The 19,220-nt window shown below is 32.6% G+C and overlaps 2 protein-coding genes across 2 annotated transcripts; both read left to right on the top strand.

Annotated features, from left to right (window-relative positions):
- Nucleotides 1–6,765: 6,765 nt before the first annotated feature.
- LOC134257355 (uncharacterized) lies at nt 6,766–8,056 on the top strand (the record flags this gene model as incomplete). The annotated part of the gene is made up of 2 exons (XM_062739983.1): nt 6,766–7,154; nt 7,594–8,056. Coding segments are annotated over 2 exons (852 nt in total), but the record flags the coding sequence as incomplete, so codon positions are not given.
- Nucleotides 8,057–12,532: 4,476 nt separating this feature from the next.
- LOC134257346 (uncharacterized) lies at nt 12,533–18,381 on the top strand. The gene is made up of 3 exons (XM_062739973.1): nt 12,533–12,651; nt 13,183–13,552; nt 17,856–18,381. The coding sequence occupies exons 1-3, from the start codon at nt 12,570–12,572 to the stop codon at nt 18,316–18,318; spliced, it is 915 nt and encodes a 304-aa protein (XP_062595957.1). The 5' UTR covers nt 12,533–12,569; the 3' UTR covers nt 18,319–18,381.
- The last annotated feature ends 839 nt before the right edge of the window (nt 18,382–19,220 follow it).

Genomic DNA, 19,220 nt, shown 5'->3' with positions numbered 1-19,220 from the left:
GCAGCACTTTTTAGGCAAAAGAGATGTTTTTCGTTTATATTGTTTACTCAAAGAAGTTATTAAACTCCGGGGTATTGTTGTTCTGTTAGCTTTTTTATTAGGGAACATATCGCTATTAATAGAAGTCACTTAATGCTGTAGTGGTGGCGCACGTTATTGCGTTAGACACTCTTTTATCTGTTTGTAATATTTAATAAAAGTTTACGTTTACCACTGGTTTTGGTAATTTATCAAACTTAATTTTCTTTAAAAACTCTAAATTTCCCGAGAAATGATTTATATGCTTCCTAAACATACCCGCAAAATCATTTGTTAGTTCGGTGTATAAATAATAGTTGTTTTGGAGAAAGATTCTGTGCATTGTCCTCTTGATATTTGCTCTTTCATTACACTTTATAATAATTATATTCAAATATAAACAATTGCTCATTGGGGACATGAACTTGTTACTGTTCACATAGTCAGCATAAACATGTGTAAAATACAAGACAATTTCAGACTACATGTACAGTTATTTGAAAACTATTGGTATTCAGATGTTTGGTTAATTAATATGAATTTCAAACTAAAACTTAAAAAAGTTTAAAAATTGAAACAGCCTATGCTACATGTATTGTGCTTAAAGGTACTTGTACTGTTACAGATGTCGTAAGCTACATAGTTGAATCTTGCAAGTTATGAACCATGTCTCTTTTCTACCTTTTCTATCTTTTATTTCCTTTTTTCCTTCTCAAGAGTTTTATCGGTTCTATCTATTTGGCCATTTAAATAAGGTTTCAGATGATGGAGATTGTTTAAAAAAAAGTTTGATATAACAATTTCCACCAAGTTTTTTTTTAACTTGTCATTGAATATTTTTACCTTTTGATCGTTTCTACACAGCATTTCTACACAGCATAAAAGTGAAGATTTACAGGGAAATGTTTCCTAACATTTCTTTTATTTACATTCCAAAATAGAAGGAAGAATCCACAAAAAGTTGCATTTTGTTGACCTATGATGGCATATTTTACGCCACTTACACGAGTTTCTAGGTGAACATTTAAACGTCTGAATAAAGATAAAAATGAATTTTGTCCTTGAAAACACAGCAAAAAATTATCGGTGTTTAATTGCAGATTGTCGGTATTCTCTCATGTCCATTATATAAATACAATCTTTGACATAGGTTGGGGCCTTTGTTATCTGTGAGCAGATCAATTGACACAGAAATGGACGGTTTGGACCTTTGTCTGCTGCTGACCATTACAGTATTACTGGCGAAAGACAGTTTAGAAGGTATACGATTTAAATGTAATAATATAACGAAGCATTGCCCTGCTAATTGTACATCTATCCTGTAAAATAATATACATGTAATTGTGTATCTTGCCTCTCCATCAATTTACATTTAAAAGGCTGACGTAATAGGTGATATCCTATCATCTCGTAAAATGACGTCATTTTATAGCAAATCAATATTTTTCTAATATGAAGTATAGTTCTGTAAGATTACTTTTTTTTTTGCTTGGAACAGCTCAAATATTAAAATCTTTATACTGTAGACGTACTTTTATCTGCGTGGGATTAATTTACGCTATGAACTCGGACGAAATGTTTCCACGGAAATTTATAACAGCGTACCTAAACTGTACTTAAAAATGAAATTGCACTAAAAGACTGAGGATATGATGAAGGTAATACATAGTTATTCTCGCATAAATATCATTGCCTCAAATTTGATTTCCCACTAGATAGAGATAACGGTACGTGTCGCACTGAATTGTCCTCAAGTAGATATGTGTCAATCATCCAATTTATAGAAACGCCACGACCCGTGTTTTTAATGCAGTTTTTCAGACCCCTTTGTGTTTTCAGTTGTGTAAATTATTGACTTGTAAATGACATGACTGTTAAACTGGACTTTAGCTCCAATTCAAGTTTGAAATATTTATTTGCTTTCAATATTTATAATTTTTTGAAACTCACGACACGCATATTACAAAAAATTAGGTCATCAAAATCAATTATATTTAACCTCTGAAAAATTACATTTACACGTGACAGCGAAAGTCCAGGCCCTGGGATCATGAAACAGACTTAGACTTAAGTCAAAATTTCAATTATCTATAAAATCTTTAAAACTTGTTAAAGGAAACTCATAATTTGCATACAACAGCAGACTGATGATACAAAATCGGAAGGCATTTTCATTTTGGGCTGCTTGACCTCTAAAAAAATTCAGCATCTAAGATATTTTTTGACTTAAGCTTAAGATGCTTCATGATCCCGGGGCCAGGCCATGTAAAGAAATATTTTTTTCTCTTTTTTTTTCATCGCATACTATTTTTTCTCAAATTTTTAGTTTAGGTAAAATATGTATTTTTGGCATTCAAAGAATCTGTTATTTTTTTACCCGCGGATCTAACAGATAACGTGATTTTTTAGAATGTGTAGCATGTCACATGTGGCATTAACGCACATTGTACTTTTACTTTTCATTTCAATCATTGCAAAATTTAATTGAATCGCAGCATTGTTAAGGCTGAAAAAAGTGGATGGAGCCTAATTTCTACCTGGAAAGTTTACTTTGACGTCACACAAAAATTATGACTGTTATGTATTCCTCATAATACAAGAAAATGAAATAATTTGCAATTTTGAACTATAATAGCATAATAAACAACAATAAACCTTATCGATGTAATAAAAAAAGTTTAATCCAATACAGCTAATTATAAACAAATCACTGATCTCGATGAACTGTCAACATGACGTCATTTTGATAAAAATGACGTATGCCATGTGCTGTGAGAGGAATTTTTTAACAAAGAAATATATATATATATGCGTTTTATTATAAAACAGGATTTTATTTACAGGTTTTAAATGACTATAAATACCAATGTATATCGTTTGTTTAGTGCGATTATTCATTAACTATCGATAGAATGTATTATTTTGTCGTTTTTTATGTACAGATTAGGCATATTTGATATCGAGATACCTCATTAAATCGTTCTTTCGCAAGGCCATGCATTAATTACAGCGTTTCCATTTTTAAATATCAATAAAGGATATTTTCTTTAACTTGAAAAGAGCTGGTGCTTCCTTTTAATAAAGAGCATGACTTTATAAGAACACCAAATGGTTGGTAAAAGTAAAACATATTTCGAAATGCGCCTATTTAATTGAAATTTTAAATATCAAAACGCGAAATTTTAAATATTAAAACGCGAATTTTATTAAAAGCAGCAGTACACATACTTTGCATTCATCACGTGACTGTCCATCGATGGGACCAAACTTCATACGGTACAGATCTAGAGTAGGTTACACTATGCTATTTCCATAAGAATTGTAGTTCGTATAGGTTACATCATAGTTCTAAGCCGAGTAGTATTGATTATATCGAAAACGATATAACCAACAGTACGAGGCATCTATGATGTAAGCAACTTGTCGCATGTCTGATGACGTAAATTTCATTGAGAGTGTCAAAATTCAATAATAAAAAAATCATTTTAAGCTAGCTCTCCAACATGTCGGACGTTCCTAGTGAATTTGACTTTGAGTTTTAACTGAGTTTGAAGATTTTGACAATTCATTTTTGAGCCAGGCACTCAACATATATGAAATCACAGAAACAAATAGCAAGGAGTTTAACGATAAAAAGTTTGGAGATTTTACCGTAACTTTCAAATTTTCAAAATGGATGAATCTTTTGAACGACTGGGAATTTTCAACCGAGTTAAATACATGTATTTTGATTTAGTTAAAGGCTAAGAAATAGCTAGACATGTTCATTTTTCTGTGGTTATGAACTTGTGAAATAAAATCAGTTTTTTTTTTCTCATGATTTGATTTCTGCCTCCTGCAGTGATATATGATTGATTGATTGTATACTGTTTAACGTCCCTCTCCAGAATATTTCACTGATATGGAGACGTCACCTTTGCCGGTGAAGGGCTGCAAATTTAGGCCTATGCTCGGCACTTAAGGCCTTTGAGCAGGGAGGGATCTTTATCGTGCCACACCTGCTGTGACACGGGGCCTCGGTTTATACGGTCTCATCCGAAGGACCGCCCCATTTAGTCGCCTTTTACGACAAGCAAGGAGGTACTGAGGACCTATTCTAACCCGGATCCCCACGGGGTCAGTGATATATGAAGGGGCGTGGAAAGTATTATCGCATATGTGATATGGGATATATCACCACAGAAAGATCAAAGAAAATCACCGCAGATATGCGACAATGTGGGGTAATTCATATTTTGTTAACCATTTGTTTACGAAGTCGTAAGACTATTAATAACCATATCCTTTGTGAATTAGAATGAATATGCAGAAACAAAGTCTACGGTGACAATACATGTTTATTGATTCATATATTTTAATTATGTTTGTTTGAATTACTTTTCCGGATATAACACATTAATTTGAGCGATTAATTTATCAATCTTGCTGTTTTTAAAAGCGCACGTCATGATGGGTATAAAAATGGACACTAACAGGCACCCGAATATATAATGAGTTTTATTTAGTTTTCACTTTGTTAAATTGAAGATACACTTTAAACATGATAGCCACCAGCGATTGCGGTACATGTAGTATTCAAAAAAGACTAAAAATAAGACGAGACATATCGGTTATACCAGAAATAAAGTTTACAAGAAATAAGGTTTTTAGCTTTATCACCTCCATACCAAAAACCATGCAGAAAAAGATCTTTTTTCTACTGTTAAGTCGACAAACCTCTTTCAATGCAGATTGGACATTATTACAAGCAGTGATTTCTGCATATGTTTGAAAAAATGAGAACTTAATCGATATTAAAAATAACATCGATGATATCAAGGGTAAATACGACTGAAAATATAGCGGAATCTCACTATAATATATACGATATATGATATACCACTACTATAGCTTTTAGTCGAAACCCCCAGACGGTTGTATACATGTATCTCAAAGATACATTGTACCAACGTAATTCCTTTTTGCTGAAAAGAATGTTCAAAATATTTAACTACAATTTATAAAACATATCCTTTTCACCTTTTCAATTGACAAAATATTCTGTAAGAAGATTAGCTGCAGATCTGTAGCGTTATGGATTTATATATTTGTCTTTCACCATAACGCTACCGATCCGGTAGTGCAAAAAAGTGCAATTTACGGCGCAATATTTTTTGCGCTCTTTTGGGGAGAATTTCTCCACTTTCTAGCATCGGTCAATCAACTACCTTTCAACTCCTAATTCTAGACACATTATTTAACTAATCTGTGTATTTTATCCATCTCCCAACCCTTTATAGTCGTCTATAAAAATGATAAACTCGTTTGATTAAAAATATTTGTTAGATAACTGAAGATTCACTTCAAGCGAGTTTATTGCCTGTAAAGACAACTATAAATGTTTGGGAGGTGGATAAACTATATATATTGGCTGCAAAATGTGTCTATAATTAGGAGTTGAAAGGTAGTTGATGGTCAAAGACTAATATATAAAACCATAACGCTACAGATCTGCAGCTATAAGAAGATAACACGCTTTGACACAGCAAACTATAAGAATCAAGAAAGTTCACTTTTACCCTTCTCATTCCCCCGATCCGTACTGAATAGCTTCTGCTCCATTTTTCATAAATATTTTCAGCGACTCTCCAAGGACTCTCCACATTTAACATGTCGTTTCATATTATAAATTATGACTTGTTAAAGAGATTTTTAAAACTTTTTTCCCTACCATAAAACCTCAGTGCAATATTAGTTACATGTAATTGGTTTTGAAAGAATATATCTGTGTTTCTTAAAAATATATGTTTGAAAGCAATAAATCAAATGTGCTCTGTGGGATTTGTTTTCCATCTAAAGGTAGAATTTAAGGACATATGATACAAACAACTTTTTTCTTTGAAAAAGATTTAATATCATGTCAAAAGTTTAGAAAAGTGGATGCTTCTTAGAATTTTTTTCTCCGAAGAACTGGAAAATGAAATAGACTTGAAAAATATTAGTAATATTGCAATAAAAAACAGATATAGACAAATCACATTCAGTAAAGGTTTACAGGTGAAAACAAATTTTAGAATATGCTACCTTGGTGCTAAAAGTGTAATATCAACTTTAGAAAAAAAATACCAAGCCAGGTGAATTTTAAGAGGAAGATCAAAATGACAAAAAAAAAAAAAAAAAAAAAAAAAAATAGCAATATCACATAGGCTGATTTTTACAAATTAGCATTTCCTAATAAAATTCACCTGACTTGGTATATTTTTCTTGAGTTTTTATTACACTTTTAGCGCCATGGCAACATATTATGAAATTTGTTTTCACCTGTAAACCTTTACTGAATGCGATTTTTCTATATTTGTTTTTTCATTGAAATATTACTAATGTTTTCCAAGATATTTTCACATTCCAGTTCTTAGGAGAAAAATTTCTAAGAACAATCCACTTTTCTAAACTTGCCACATGATATTAAATCTTTTTCAAAGAAAAAATTAGTTTGTATCATCTGTCCTTAAGTCACATTTGTAGTATTTACTATTGTAAGACTCTTTATGAAAAGAAAACATTCAGACAAGCTTTTTTTCCTGAAAATAATATTGATAAATCTATGCAAAAAGATGCCAAAGAATGAAATTAAATGTTTAGACAATCAACTTTCACATGTATCTCGCCTCTCGTGAATGTTCAATATTTGTTTAAGTCATTGTATTTGTATAGTACATTACAAAAATGTAAGTGTTTTCCCAATCAATGATAAGTGTCAGATAAATAAAACGTATATCATTTTCAGCTCCATTATTTGATGATGGAAAACTTGTGGCCCATGTTGAATCTCATGATCTAACCGAAGCATCAGGACTAGCACCCAGCCGAACATTCCAAAATGTCCTATATACTCATAACGATGGGGGAGATGATCCTTATATCTTCGCAATAAACGCAACATCCGGTGCTTTAATCTCTTCATTTAAGATTGCGAATGCCAGGAATCATGATTGGGAGGATATCGCTGTTGGTCCTTGTGGAAATTCTAGCTGTATTTACATTGCCGACTCTGGATACAGACATTCCAAATCAGCCAATACAATTTACAGAGTGCTCGAACCCGATGTAATTAATATCAACATGGTTCTACCTCTCGATTCCACTGCTCGATATACGTAAGAGTAAAACGTGCCTGATGTCTAAATTTGCATTAATTACTTTTGTGAGGCTAGTTCAAGGGTCAATCAGAATCATCTTTTAACATTATCATTAAAACTTGGATTTATCCATAGATGCTGCAATTGAAAGCAAGATAGCGATCTCTTCCCTACACTGATTTCACTTTGGATAGAAATATAAATGTCTTATAAAAGACATTAAATAAAATTTAGATGTAAAGTTTGATGCATTTGAGTAGCAAGTATTGTCATTTGAAGACATTTTTCACCCGAAAAGAAAGTGATATTACAAAAGGAATTAAAGAGTTTAAGAAAATCATTGCATACCTACAAAGATGATTTATAATTAATTACGTGTCCCTCTTTAAAATGCATCAATAAATTAAGAAATGAATCCTCGTACCACAATTGATTACAAGAAATTTCTTTGCTTTAGATGGTCAGAAGAAGAATCACAGACTTTAATGGTGGATCCTCGAGGAGAGGTGTACCTCATAAGTGTAGGCCACAATGGCCATGGAATGGTCTCCCACCTTCCCAGCAGCGCCTGGGGAAACCCTGACCCAGTCGACATCGAGTCCACCCAGTTTCTTCAAGTTCATTCCCACCACCACGATCCACTCTCAGGCGACATAAGGCAAGACGGTAGCGAACTCCTAATTCAAGAGAAATCTCATATATATCTCTTCGAGATTGAAGGTGGTGACGTAATGAGGTCACTTACAAAAACACCGGTTGAAGTTCCATTCCATATTGATGGACTTACTGAAGCCGTTTGTTGGAGTGCTGACGGTCAGAAATACTACACTCTGCCTGAAGGTCACGATCCGAAACTCTACGTTTATTCCCGGATTAATACTGAGAGTCCGGGTATAGTTGGAAATCTTATAGGGAAGTGACAGTAACTTTTTTTTAAGTTATCCATCAATTTAATTCAAAAATTTTAGTAGAGCTTCTGCTTTAAATGAACTGATCCCTAATAAATGATGTTGAAATGAAAATGTGCTTATATTGAGAACATTATTTAAAATTGATCCGTATAATGTTGCATATTAATTTTGATAAAAGAATACTTTTTTATCCCCAGACATAACATTTCTCTTGTATGTACGTGTATACACGATTGTCAAAATTATTTCATTGTGTACATTCACGTTCCTTTGGATGATGACGCTAAGAGTAAATAAACTTTCACATTCAACAAATTTAAATACATGTAGTCTTCTCAGGAAGGGCTGTGGCTGAAAAATTAAATAAATACATCTGTAATTAGTTTTACTTACTTTCTGAGAAAGTGTTATAAATTTAAAGATCTTTCCAGTTGACTTCATAATACTATCTAATTTATAAGACTAATAATGTTATTAATTTTATAATTACCTACATATGCATTTCATATTATAAAATTTGACAATTTTCTATTAAATCTTAAAAAGGAAAAAAATAAATGTATTGCAGAATCTTCTGATTTAAAAACATTAAGTGTTTTTATAAACCCTTTATTGGTTTTTGTAAGGGGAACATTAATCTATTTTAATACGTTATGGAGTATACATGTGTATTTTCCCCTTGTAATTAGCTCCACGATGAGAGGGGTGTAATATCTTTAAAGACACTAGCTTTATTTGACAGAAAGGGAGAGTGAATGAGAAAAGATTCCGGAAATTCATTTTTGAAAGATAATGATAAATGTTTTACAATATTTCCTAGAAATGAGATCCATCAGGTATCTTGATACTTCATATTTGTTAAAGCGTGACATTGCAGCATCAACATTGCAATCAAGTCTTAAATATGGGTTTACATGAAATAGGTGTGTTTATTGTTTCTTTAAATCCAAAATATCAATGAAAATAGACCCCCGATTTGCAAGAAATCATGTAAAACACTATTTTCATAAACATGATTAATCAAGGGAAATTATGCAACACTTGGCTTCTAAAACCATATATTGTCCTTTAAATAGGTCACAGGTATCAAATGATGAAAAAGATATATAGTTGTTCAATATAATTTTTCCAAAATTTCTTTGATGAGTAAAACATTGCGCTTTTATTATTTTTTTTGTTGAGTATAGGCTAATTTGACTACATGCAAAATATCTGTGTAAGGTGTCAAATCATAGCAAAAAAATTAATTGGAAATGGATTTTAAACAAGAATTTCGATTCTAATTGTACTCGCTCATTATCATTGTGTATCATTTGAGATTTTAACTGTTATAGATCTAAATGCTATAAATTTAATATACAATTATGGACTCTTTTGGTGTTGAGTATGGTTTGTTAGCTGCGTAATCCAAACCTGTAACACCCCGTTCACACAAAGACGCCGCATCTACTACGATCAAAGCGTGTCCAAAAGCGTGGGCAATCGTAACATATCGCAGGAGAAACGTCGTTGGGTCGTCATAAGCGTAGTATGATCGCAGTATGGTCTTCATGATCGGAGACCTCTACGCTCTCACCACGCTTATTTTGAACATGTTCAAAACAAGCGTAGCGGGATCGTGGCCAGGAAGAATTGGGGTGAAGTCGTAAAAAGAGCGTAGTAGAAGCGCTGTAATCGTACAAGCAGCGCGGAAGCATCGTAGAGAGATCTTTATGATCGTAGTAAAAGCGCCGTAAGAGCGTTGGAACTTACCAAACACGCTTATACAACGCTCCCTCTGCGTTCGTACTACGTTCTCACTACGATCTCTCTACGCTCCTGATGAACCTACGAAGACCTACTATGACCTTACGCCGATCATATCACGACCTATCAGACAGAAGTTTGTTTATATACGCAGCACTGTTAAGGCTTACTACGAGAAATCAACGGAAAACAGAAGTGCAAAAACGGGCATTGTTTTTAAAACTGAATTTATTTTTATTTAGCTGTTCTTTTATCACAGAACTTAAATACTTATGGAAATAGCATAGTACAACCTATTCTGTACTGTATGGAGTTTAGTCCCATCGATGGACAGTCACATGGTGAATACATAGTAGGTACACGGAATGTAGGTCAATAACAAATTTCAATATCGCAAGGGCATACCCTAGTTGAAATCAAAAATTCAAGCTATTAATTGTTTCTGCATACTTTGTACTTTCTGGAAAGTGCTGCTGCTTTGAATAGAATCCGCATTTTAATAGTTAAAATTTCAAGTAAATAGGCCAATGTTGAAATATGTTTGACTTTTACCAAATATGTTGTGTACTTATAAAGTCATACTCTCGATTTAAAGAAAGCAGCAGCACTTTTCAAGTTAAGGAACATATCTTCTATTTATATTCAAAAAATGGTCAAGATTTATTTAGTGTATGCCCTTGCAAAAGAGCGATTTAATAAGGCATCTCGATGTAAAATATACCTATCCTTAACATAAAAACACGACAGAATTATCTAAGTACATTCTCTCGATAGTTAATGAATAATCGCACTAAACAAAGGATATACATTGGTATTATAAGCCAGTTAAAAACCCGTAAATAATTTTCTGTTTTATAATCCGTAAATAATTTTCTGTTTTATAATAAAACGCATTTTTCATTTTTAAAAACTTCCGAAATCTTCCTCTCACAGCACACGAAATACGTCATTTTAAGCAAAATGACGTCTTGATTGACAAGTTCATCGAGATCAGCGATTTGTTTAAAACCAGCTGTGTGGGATTTAACTAGCGACTTTCGTTAATGCATTGATAAGTTTTATTGTTGTTTATTATGCTAATACAGTTTAAAGTTGCAAATTATTTCATTTTCGGGTAATATGTGGAATGCAGAAAAGTCATACTTTTGGTGTGACGTCACAGTAAACTTTTCCCGTATAAATTAGGCCCCGCCCCCTTTTTCTAGCCTTAACAGTGCTGCATAGCGCTGATATTTGACCAATCATCATCTGTAAACTACATATAAATGGGGACACTATACTTGATGATCATATACATTTGAGCATTTTCACATCTTGTTACATTTATAATTGAAATTGTCCTTAAACCATGTGGTAAAGGCCCAAAACTAACTGCGGTCGTATGATATGCATCATCGCTAAAATCGTACTACAAAAATATGCGGTTGCAAGATATATTTACATCATCGCCAAGATCGTACTAGAAGCGTAATGCAAACGTAATATGATCGGCACCACCGTAGCGACATCGCAGTATAGTCATCTAGGTCTGTGTAGCGTCGTAGTATGGTCTTCAATGTCTTAGTGGCAGCGTAGCGGAAACGCAGTAAACACGGCCGCTTGTCGGCAACGATCTGCGTAACATCGTAGTAGAAGCGTGTTAGCAGCGCGTTTGACGTAGGGACATCGTAGTACGGTCGTAACGAAGACCATAATTTGCCAAATTGCTCTATTTAGACGCCTTTCGGCTGCGATCTGCCCCGATCCAAAAAGAAAAAAATCAGATCGTGGCTTGATCGGGATGATCGCCATAGAGTCGCAGCTCTGTGTGAACGGGGGTAAGCTAATGATCCCTAGAATTATAGCTTTTTACTTTCTGTAGATGTTCTAACGGATTTAATGTTTAAATATGTTCTATATGAGGAAAGGTAGTTTGATATTCCTACGTTTTCAGATACAGCCTCTTTATTTTGACCTTTCTTTTGCCTTTTGACCTTTTGTACACAGCATTAACCAATTATACTAGTATACTGTTATAAAAGAAAATTAATGAACTTTAATGAATTTTTCAACAGATAAAAAAAAAATACAAAACCCATATTGTGGAATTATTTCGATACCGTATAACGGGTTTTCTTGGCATGTCTAAATTTTGGTTTTTGTCTGCAACAAATTTTGGCTTGATTTATTTTAGAGTGTCAGCTCTTAGCAGATGAACACTAAAACGTACTGATCCATGAATATTTCAGAGATTAAAATTTAGCGGGCTTATGTCAAAACGCAAAAAACTCCACACATTTAAAATTAGCACCCCTCTAGAATAACCTGCTATAAGGTATATTTTCTTATCCATCTTGACAGCCATATTGTGACTTAACTTGTGAGAGTTTCACGGTGAACTTTTATTCACCAAACTATCAATAAAAACGGTGTTTTATAAGTTGGGTCCATCTTGTTACAAATGATGGTTTGCCTAAAATTGTTCAAAGCATGAACCCTAGGGGAAGGATGAGGCCAAAATGTTCGATCATAGTTTTTTTTCCTAACCAGTGCTCAGGCGAGCGATATGGCCCCTTGTTTTAAATTTCATTTTACTCTGGAAATCGGGAAAAAGGAAACAATAGTTTATTAAAAAAAATAAAAAATGTTAATGGTGGATTACAAGAAAATATCGTTCTTGCCTGAATAGCTAAATAACTTCATATCAATATATTCCATCGTGACCATTACGTATTTCCCAATTTCTAACAAGGATCAAGGTCCCCGATATCTTTTGCGCAGTTCTACCGACACAAACATGGCCGGCGTGTATCTTTGTCTGCTACTGAGCATTACAGCGTCACTGGCACTGAAACGTCAGACAATAGACAATTCGGAAGGTAATTAACTGATTTAATTAATTGAAAGAATGTTTTTATTTTCATAATCTTTGGAATTATGTACTTTTTACGTATTTTGAGATGCAGCTGAATGTTTCTTTTTCTCTCAGAAATAGAAATCATTAAAAAGTGTTTGCAATTAAGGCCCTCACCTAAAACATTTGCTATTAAAAGAAAATTTCTACAGTGTAAAAATTATATTTTGTTCTTTTTTTAACTAAACTAGATTTTTTTTTAAATCTTCAATATATGAACAATTAAGATTAACTTAATATTTAAATAAAAAAAAAACATTAAAAACATTGTTTTGATGCAAAAAATCAGATTTGCTCTTAGGGATTTGTGCTGGACAATAGTAGTTTAGAAACTTGGCAAGATTTCCATTCTCAAATATTTAAAGATAACGACACAACAATTCTTGGAATTGAAATAAAAAAATATGAATTAGCATTTGTAAGAAAAGTTTATTGTTAGAACGGAGTAAAATACATTGCAAGACATTATTAAAATTGGAATTTTTTTTACATCTAGATTTTGTTGCTGGAAAACTTGTGGCTCGTGTCATCTTCGAAGACCTAACGGATGCATCCGGACTAGCAGCCAGCCGAAAATTCAAGAATGTCCTATACACCCACAACGATGGAAACGGGGGTCCCTATATCTACGCAATAAACGCAACATCCGGGGCTCTGATCGCTTCATTAAGAATTGCAAATGCCAAGAATCATGATTGGGAGGATATTGCTGTCGGTCCGTGTGGAAATTCCAGTTGTATTTACATTGCTGATTCTGGCAAAAAACATTCAACTCCAAAAAACACAATATACAGAGTGCTAGAGCCCGATTTCATTATTAGGAATATGGATCAAGTTTTACCCCTCGATTCCACTGCTCGATACACGTAAGAAAAAACATGACTTATTTTGGTAAATTTTCATTATATCTTTTAAAGCGATATTCTAGAGAAAGACGTGTAGTCAGTCAGATTTACCTTTTAACTTTATTTCATTCATAAATGATTTAATTAAAAGCAAAATAGCCATCTTCAACTAAAAAAGATTTCATTTTGACTATTCAGCAGTACAGCAAAAAGATTCCAAAGATTCATAAGACACCTTTTTTTGAAGTAAGATCCAATGTTGATTGTATTTAGTATAAATCATTGACATTACATCCTATATGTAAATGATATAGCAAGAGATATGAGAAAGTTAAGCAGATCAGTGCATTACACATATAGGGTTTATATAGTGTTCATGTACTTTTATCTGTGTGGGATTAATTTACGCTATGAACGTGAACATCATTTTTCCGCGGAAACTTATCACAACGTACTTAAAGTGCATTTAGGAATGACATTGCACTAAATGAATGAGAATATAAGAAAAAAGTAATACGTTATTAGATACGACTTGTGTAGGTATAGGTCTACATGCATGTTAAATATATCTTCTATGCATATATATTTTTGATATCCACACACCGTAAATAATGCAAAGAAGTTTTAAGAATTCACAAAATAATAATTTCGATTCTTTGAAAAATAATTTCTCCGGCATACATTTATAAATATCCTTGCCTCAAATTTGATCTTCAACTCCTAGTTAGAGATAACGGCACGTGCCACAAGGACTTGTCCTTAAGAGGATATGTGTCAATCATCCAATTATAGAATCGCCAAGACCCGTGTTTTGCTGCAGTTTTTCCAGATCCCCTTATGTTTTAACTGGTATAATTAATTGAATTGTTAATGACATGTTAGCTCGAAATCAAGTTTAAAATATTCATTTGCTTTAAATATTTCATTTAAAAAACTAAAGGCACGCATATAACATGTCATAAAAATCATTTACATTAACTTCTGAAAAATTACATTTACACATGGCAGCACACTTTCAGGCCAAAGAGAAAATTGTTTGGCTTTTTTACTCGTGTAAGATTCACCGATTTTCCCAAGCTTCTGTTTGAATGAACAGGTGTGCGTTGATCAGCCACCTCACATGACTTGACCTCAGTGCTGATAATTGTAGATGTACGTCTAAAGTATGTGTTTATGGAATTCATTCTTTTTTAAAAAGTTTATTTGAATTTGATGTATGTAAACCTCAAGAATTATTTCATAAGTCGAAATTTATGAGCTGGCGGGAAGGTACCGCATACGTACATGTATGTTGACCCGAGTCATTTGAATGCTGTTCTTTGAAAAAAACCTATGTTCCTAAGGCAGACAAATTTTAGGTAGATAATACCATTTTCTTCTTATTTATACAGTGTAGTGTACAATATATAATTTTTGGCACTGAAAGAATCCGCGTAATTTTTACCCGCTGATCAAATTGATGTGATTCCGCAGAATTATTACCATGTGGAAATTACGTATAGAGTTAACGTGTTTTTAATTAGTTCATTTAAGGTATTAGGGGTGTAATAGCCATGACCTTGAATATGACTTAATTAAGCATAGTTATAATGAACAGCACTTTCGGTAATATTTCCCTTAGTTTCATGCAATTTTGTCCATACATATTTCTTATGTGCTCATTTATATAACTGTACCCTCTCGCCAGTGGTGCACACTTAATGAACAAAGGGTAGAGTTGTAATTTTTCTAGTTAGCCAGAGAACAGTTTAACGTTTCATGTATTTAACTGTAAAAATAAGCCCTAGGATTGTAGACATTCAATTTTTTTTAGTTCGAAGTCATTAATTATGATAAATGAATACTTGTAATCGAGAGAACCTGTCTGATTTCTTTGACAATTTTAGCAATATGTTGTTATAAAACCGTTTACATTATTCTGCCAAAGAAAAATATTGTTGGGATGTTCAAGAAAACATAGTAAATTTTGTGTGACATGTATTTGTGATAATATAACCACAAAAAAGAATTATTCTATCCACAATATTTATCTATATTCTACATCAGAGTGATGTACCCTCTGAAATGTAAGCCATTATTTTTTTTTTTGTTCGTGGTATAGGGTACATAGGTTGTAATGAATGAACTAATGAGCTTGAGCATATATAAACAAAAGATGATTGTCATACTCAACTCAATTCACTTTAGATTTATTTGTTCAGAAAATTGACCTCTTCTCACATTGACCTTAACCCAGACGAGAGTTTACAAAATAAACTATATTTTTGCAGTTCCCATAAGTAAAAAGTTCTTCATAGTTTATATTTACTTTACAATGAAGGCTAAAACATATCTGACTGATAGCAAAACACTGATCAAAGGGTTTTAAAAACGATATTGTGCCTCACATATATTATAAATTAATAAAATATGTATAAATAAATATGTTACCCCCCCCCCTCTTTCCGACGCGGCTAAACTTTTGCAAAAAATAAGTAAATAAAAACCCACACAGATAAAATTCACCCTGAATTTTTTTTGTTCTCATAACTGATATTATTTTTTTGTTAAAGTTCTAAACATATTTTTACATTTATTTACTGATCTATCTATTTGATCATCTCAGATATTTCACGCAACATGTTTCATGTATGATAACATGGACAATTGAACGTGACATTAATGTATGTTGCATGAGTATCTAGATATCTTAAGGAGGCTCATTACACCACTTTTTGATGACGTACTACACAAAAAAATAAACCTCCATTGTGTCGACCGGTTTGCTCAGGGGACGAGTTGTATAGGTACCTCTATAATATGACCCTGACCTTTAAAACGCTTTAAAAATAGATGAAACATGCGGTGTTGTAAACAGTGAAAACAAAGTAACGGATTCATTATGCATAGACCAAGAAGAATTGCTTTTAGGCAGAAACAAAAGAAGGCAACAGTCAAATCTTCGCCAAACAAGTAATGTCAATTTCATAGCCATGCATGCAGTGAACTCTATCAATCACTAACATGTATGTATGGAGGAAATTCGAGTTAAAATCTACAACCTTGTTGAAATTAAAATTTTATTTAATTGCGCTATTTACTGTGTTGGTGTTAATTTATATATTTGTTTTATTGATTTAAATATTTGTTTTATTGATTTAAATGTATACTCTGGCAATTTAAAGCTTTATTCTGAATTTTAGATGTAATGTCAAACGTTCCATAGTGTTTTGAGTCTTGGCTAATTAGGAAAGATAACTCTTGAAAGTGGACTTTTTATACCAAATATTTTTTAAATACGATTTTTCATTTCGTTTAAACTTTCTTCATTCAATTTGACACATGTAATTCATTGAAATACATTCCTTGTCTCTTCAGAACACATTTTTTAAATGTTCTATGCATAGATTAAAAAGATAATGACATTAACTGTTTTCTAGGAGAAAATTTTTTTTTCTAATAAAATTATTTTTGGTATAATGAGGTATTTTAACTGTGTGTACTTGTCTGAAGAAGATGCCCATCATTTGACACTGAAAGTTCTGAAATTCTGTGAATAATAAACCTGAAATAAAACATTTCACAAAAATAAAACAAAAACTAAAAAATTCTATAAAAAAATAATTATGATACAATACCCCCATCTGGATATTTGACATCTACATTATAAGTGGTGCTGTACTGAAATCTAAAATAAACTGTGGATGTAATGAGCCACCTTAAGTCTGTTTTGTCAATTATTTTTCTAGAAATCATTGATATTTCACAAATCCTGAGAATCATTTAGCACGGCCACAGGTTTGCACAATTCCAGCATATTACATTATGTAGGGATTATATGTACGCAACATCTGTCGATTTATTGCAGATTCCACAATAAACGCAATGCTATTGATATTGTTACATACATTATTTTCTCAAACTGTTAGCTGGTGTTAAGAGAATCACAAAATTACAATGAAAAATTACTTCGTTTGTTTTTTTCGAAATCGGTGCTAATTTTAGAAGTTGGAAAACCCCGTGTAGTGTGTATATGAAGATTACATCGTTTTGACTGCATATTTTGAAAACCAAATTATAGTAAGGTGTTTTCTATTTAATATCATATCAATTCTTTCCTTTGATTAGTTATAATCTGTTCCTTTGGTGTAAGTTTTATGATAGCGTCCTATGCCGTCTTGACGACGCGCCATTTTGTTTACGAAGATAGATGTTACGAGAACTGCCGATGTCAAATACCTCGGCATTTTAACCGGAAGTGGCTTATTACACATTTAAATCCTTAATTTTTATGGTCAATCTCCACATGAAAATAAAAAAATTATAATTGCCATTTCTCCTTCAGATGGTCAGAGAAGGAATCAGGAACGTTGATGGTCGATCCCAAAGGGGAGGTATACCTTATAGGATATATATGCAGCGGGCGTGGAATGATTTCCAATCTCCCAAAGAGTGCGTGGGGAAGCCCTAACCCAGTCAATATTGATTCATCCCAGTTTCTTCCTATTCATACTGATCACAACGACCCAGTCTCTGGCGATATTTCCATGGACGGTAGCGAACTCCTTATCAAATCAAAATACCACATCTTTTACTGGAAAATTAAGGGCGGTGACGTCTTGACGTCAATGACTGCGACACCTATTGAAGTTCCATATCATGATGAAGGACTTGGAGAGGCAATTTGTTGGAGTGTTGACGGTCAGAATTACTATACACTGCCTGAAGGTCACAACCCACCACTTTACATTTATACCCGGAATGATACTGGGAGTCCGGATATAGTTGGAAATCTTATTGGAAAGTGACAGTAATTTCCACATTGCTTTTCATCTATTTTAGTTTATCACTTGTATATAGCAGTGTTTACTCCTTAATATAAAAATTTTACGAATTAAAAATATCAACTATTACAATATACTTTTGCTGGATGTTTTGATTTTGATACAAAAATAACATTATCTGTAACCCCTCTTGTCTGAAAATGTGATTTCGTGACAAAAAATGTATAAAAAAAAAGAAAAAAGAAAAAAAAAGGCTGAAATGGCTCTATAGACGTCACAATTTTCCGATTTTGTAAACAATATATGACGCTTTGTTCAAGATGTCAATGGATATTATGCTTTAAACTGATGAAAAACCATCAAAATAAAGATATTCGAAATGTAAACATTGCTATTTAAAAAAAAAAAATCACATGCGCTGATAATTTGTTCTGCTCTAATATGTTTTAATATATTATATCGCAATTTTAGAGATATTGGGCTTTGAAAAGATAATCTTAGTAATTAATTCACAGACCAACCTAGATGAAAAATTTTAAACTTTGGTCACTTTATACTATTAATTTTATCTACTTGAATGAATAACAAAATTCCTAAGGCAGAAACACCAAAAATTTGGTGAAAATGTGATACTTTGGAGCTTTTTGAAAAATTCCCACAGGGTCCAATTGTTAAATTTGATACCTTTTGAGATGTCTCCAAAAATAGGAATGTATACTTTTGATTTTTTAATCTTAAAACAATGAATATAACAGAAAAAATAATTGTAAAAAAAATTATAAAAATCCCTTGTGCAGAAATAATTGGACTGCGCCTCGTTAAATTGAAAGTGTTGCTCATATTAGGAACACTGTCTAAATACAATGTATGTGCAATTGACATTGACATCACAGAATACTTGTTATCCTCAAGCATAATTGTCCATA

Source organism: Saccostrea cucullata, unplaced genomic scaffold (assembly GCF_032062105.1).
Source record: "Saccostrea cucullata isolate Sc308-1 unplaced genomic scaffold, CSIRO_AGI_Scuc_v1 ctg814, whole genome shotgun sequence".
NCBI classification, from domain to species: domain Eukaryota; kingdom Metazoa; phylum Mollusca; class Bivalvia; order Ostreida; family Ostreidae; genus Saccostrea; species Saccostrea cuccullata.
The sequence above is the reverse complement of the archived record's forward strand: the minus strand, read 5'-3'. Positions and strand labels throughout refer to the sequence as shown.

What these genes read in the sequence shown, in the direction of transcription:
- LOC134257346 (XM_062739973.1), top strand. Translation starts at nt 12,570, where the DNA reads ATGGCCGGCGTGTATCTTTGTCTGCTACTGAGCATTACAGCGTCACTG. An exon ending in GACAATAGACAATTCGGAAG is followed by an intron (nt 12,652 to 13,182) that starts GTAATTAACTGA and finishes TTTTACATCTAG; the next exon opens with ATTTTGTTGCTGGAAAACTT. An exon ending in GATTCCACTGCTCGATACAC is followed by an intron (nt 13,553 to 17,855) that starts GTAAGAAAAAAC and finishes TTTCTCCTTCAG; the next exon opens with ATGGTCAGAGAAGGAATCAG.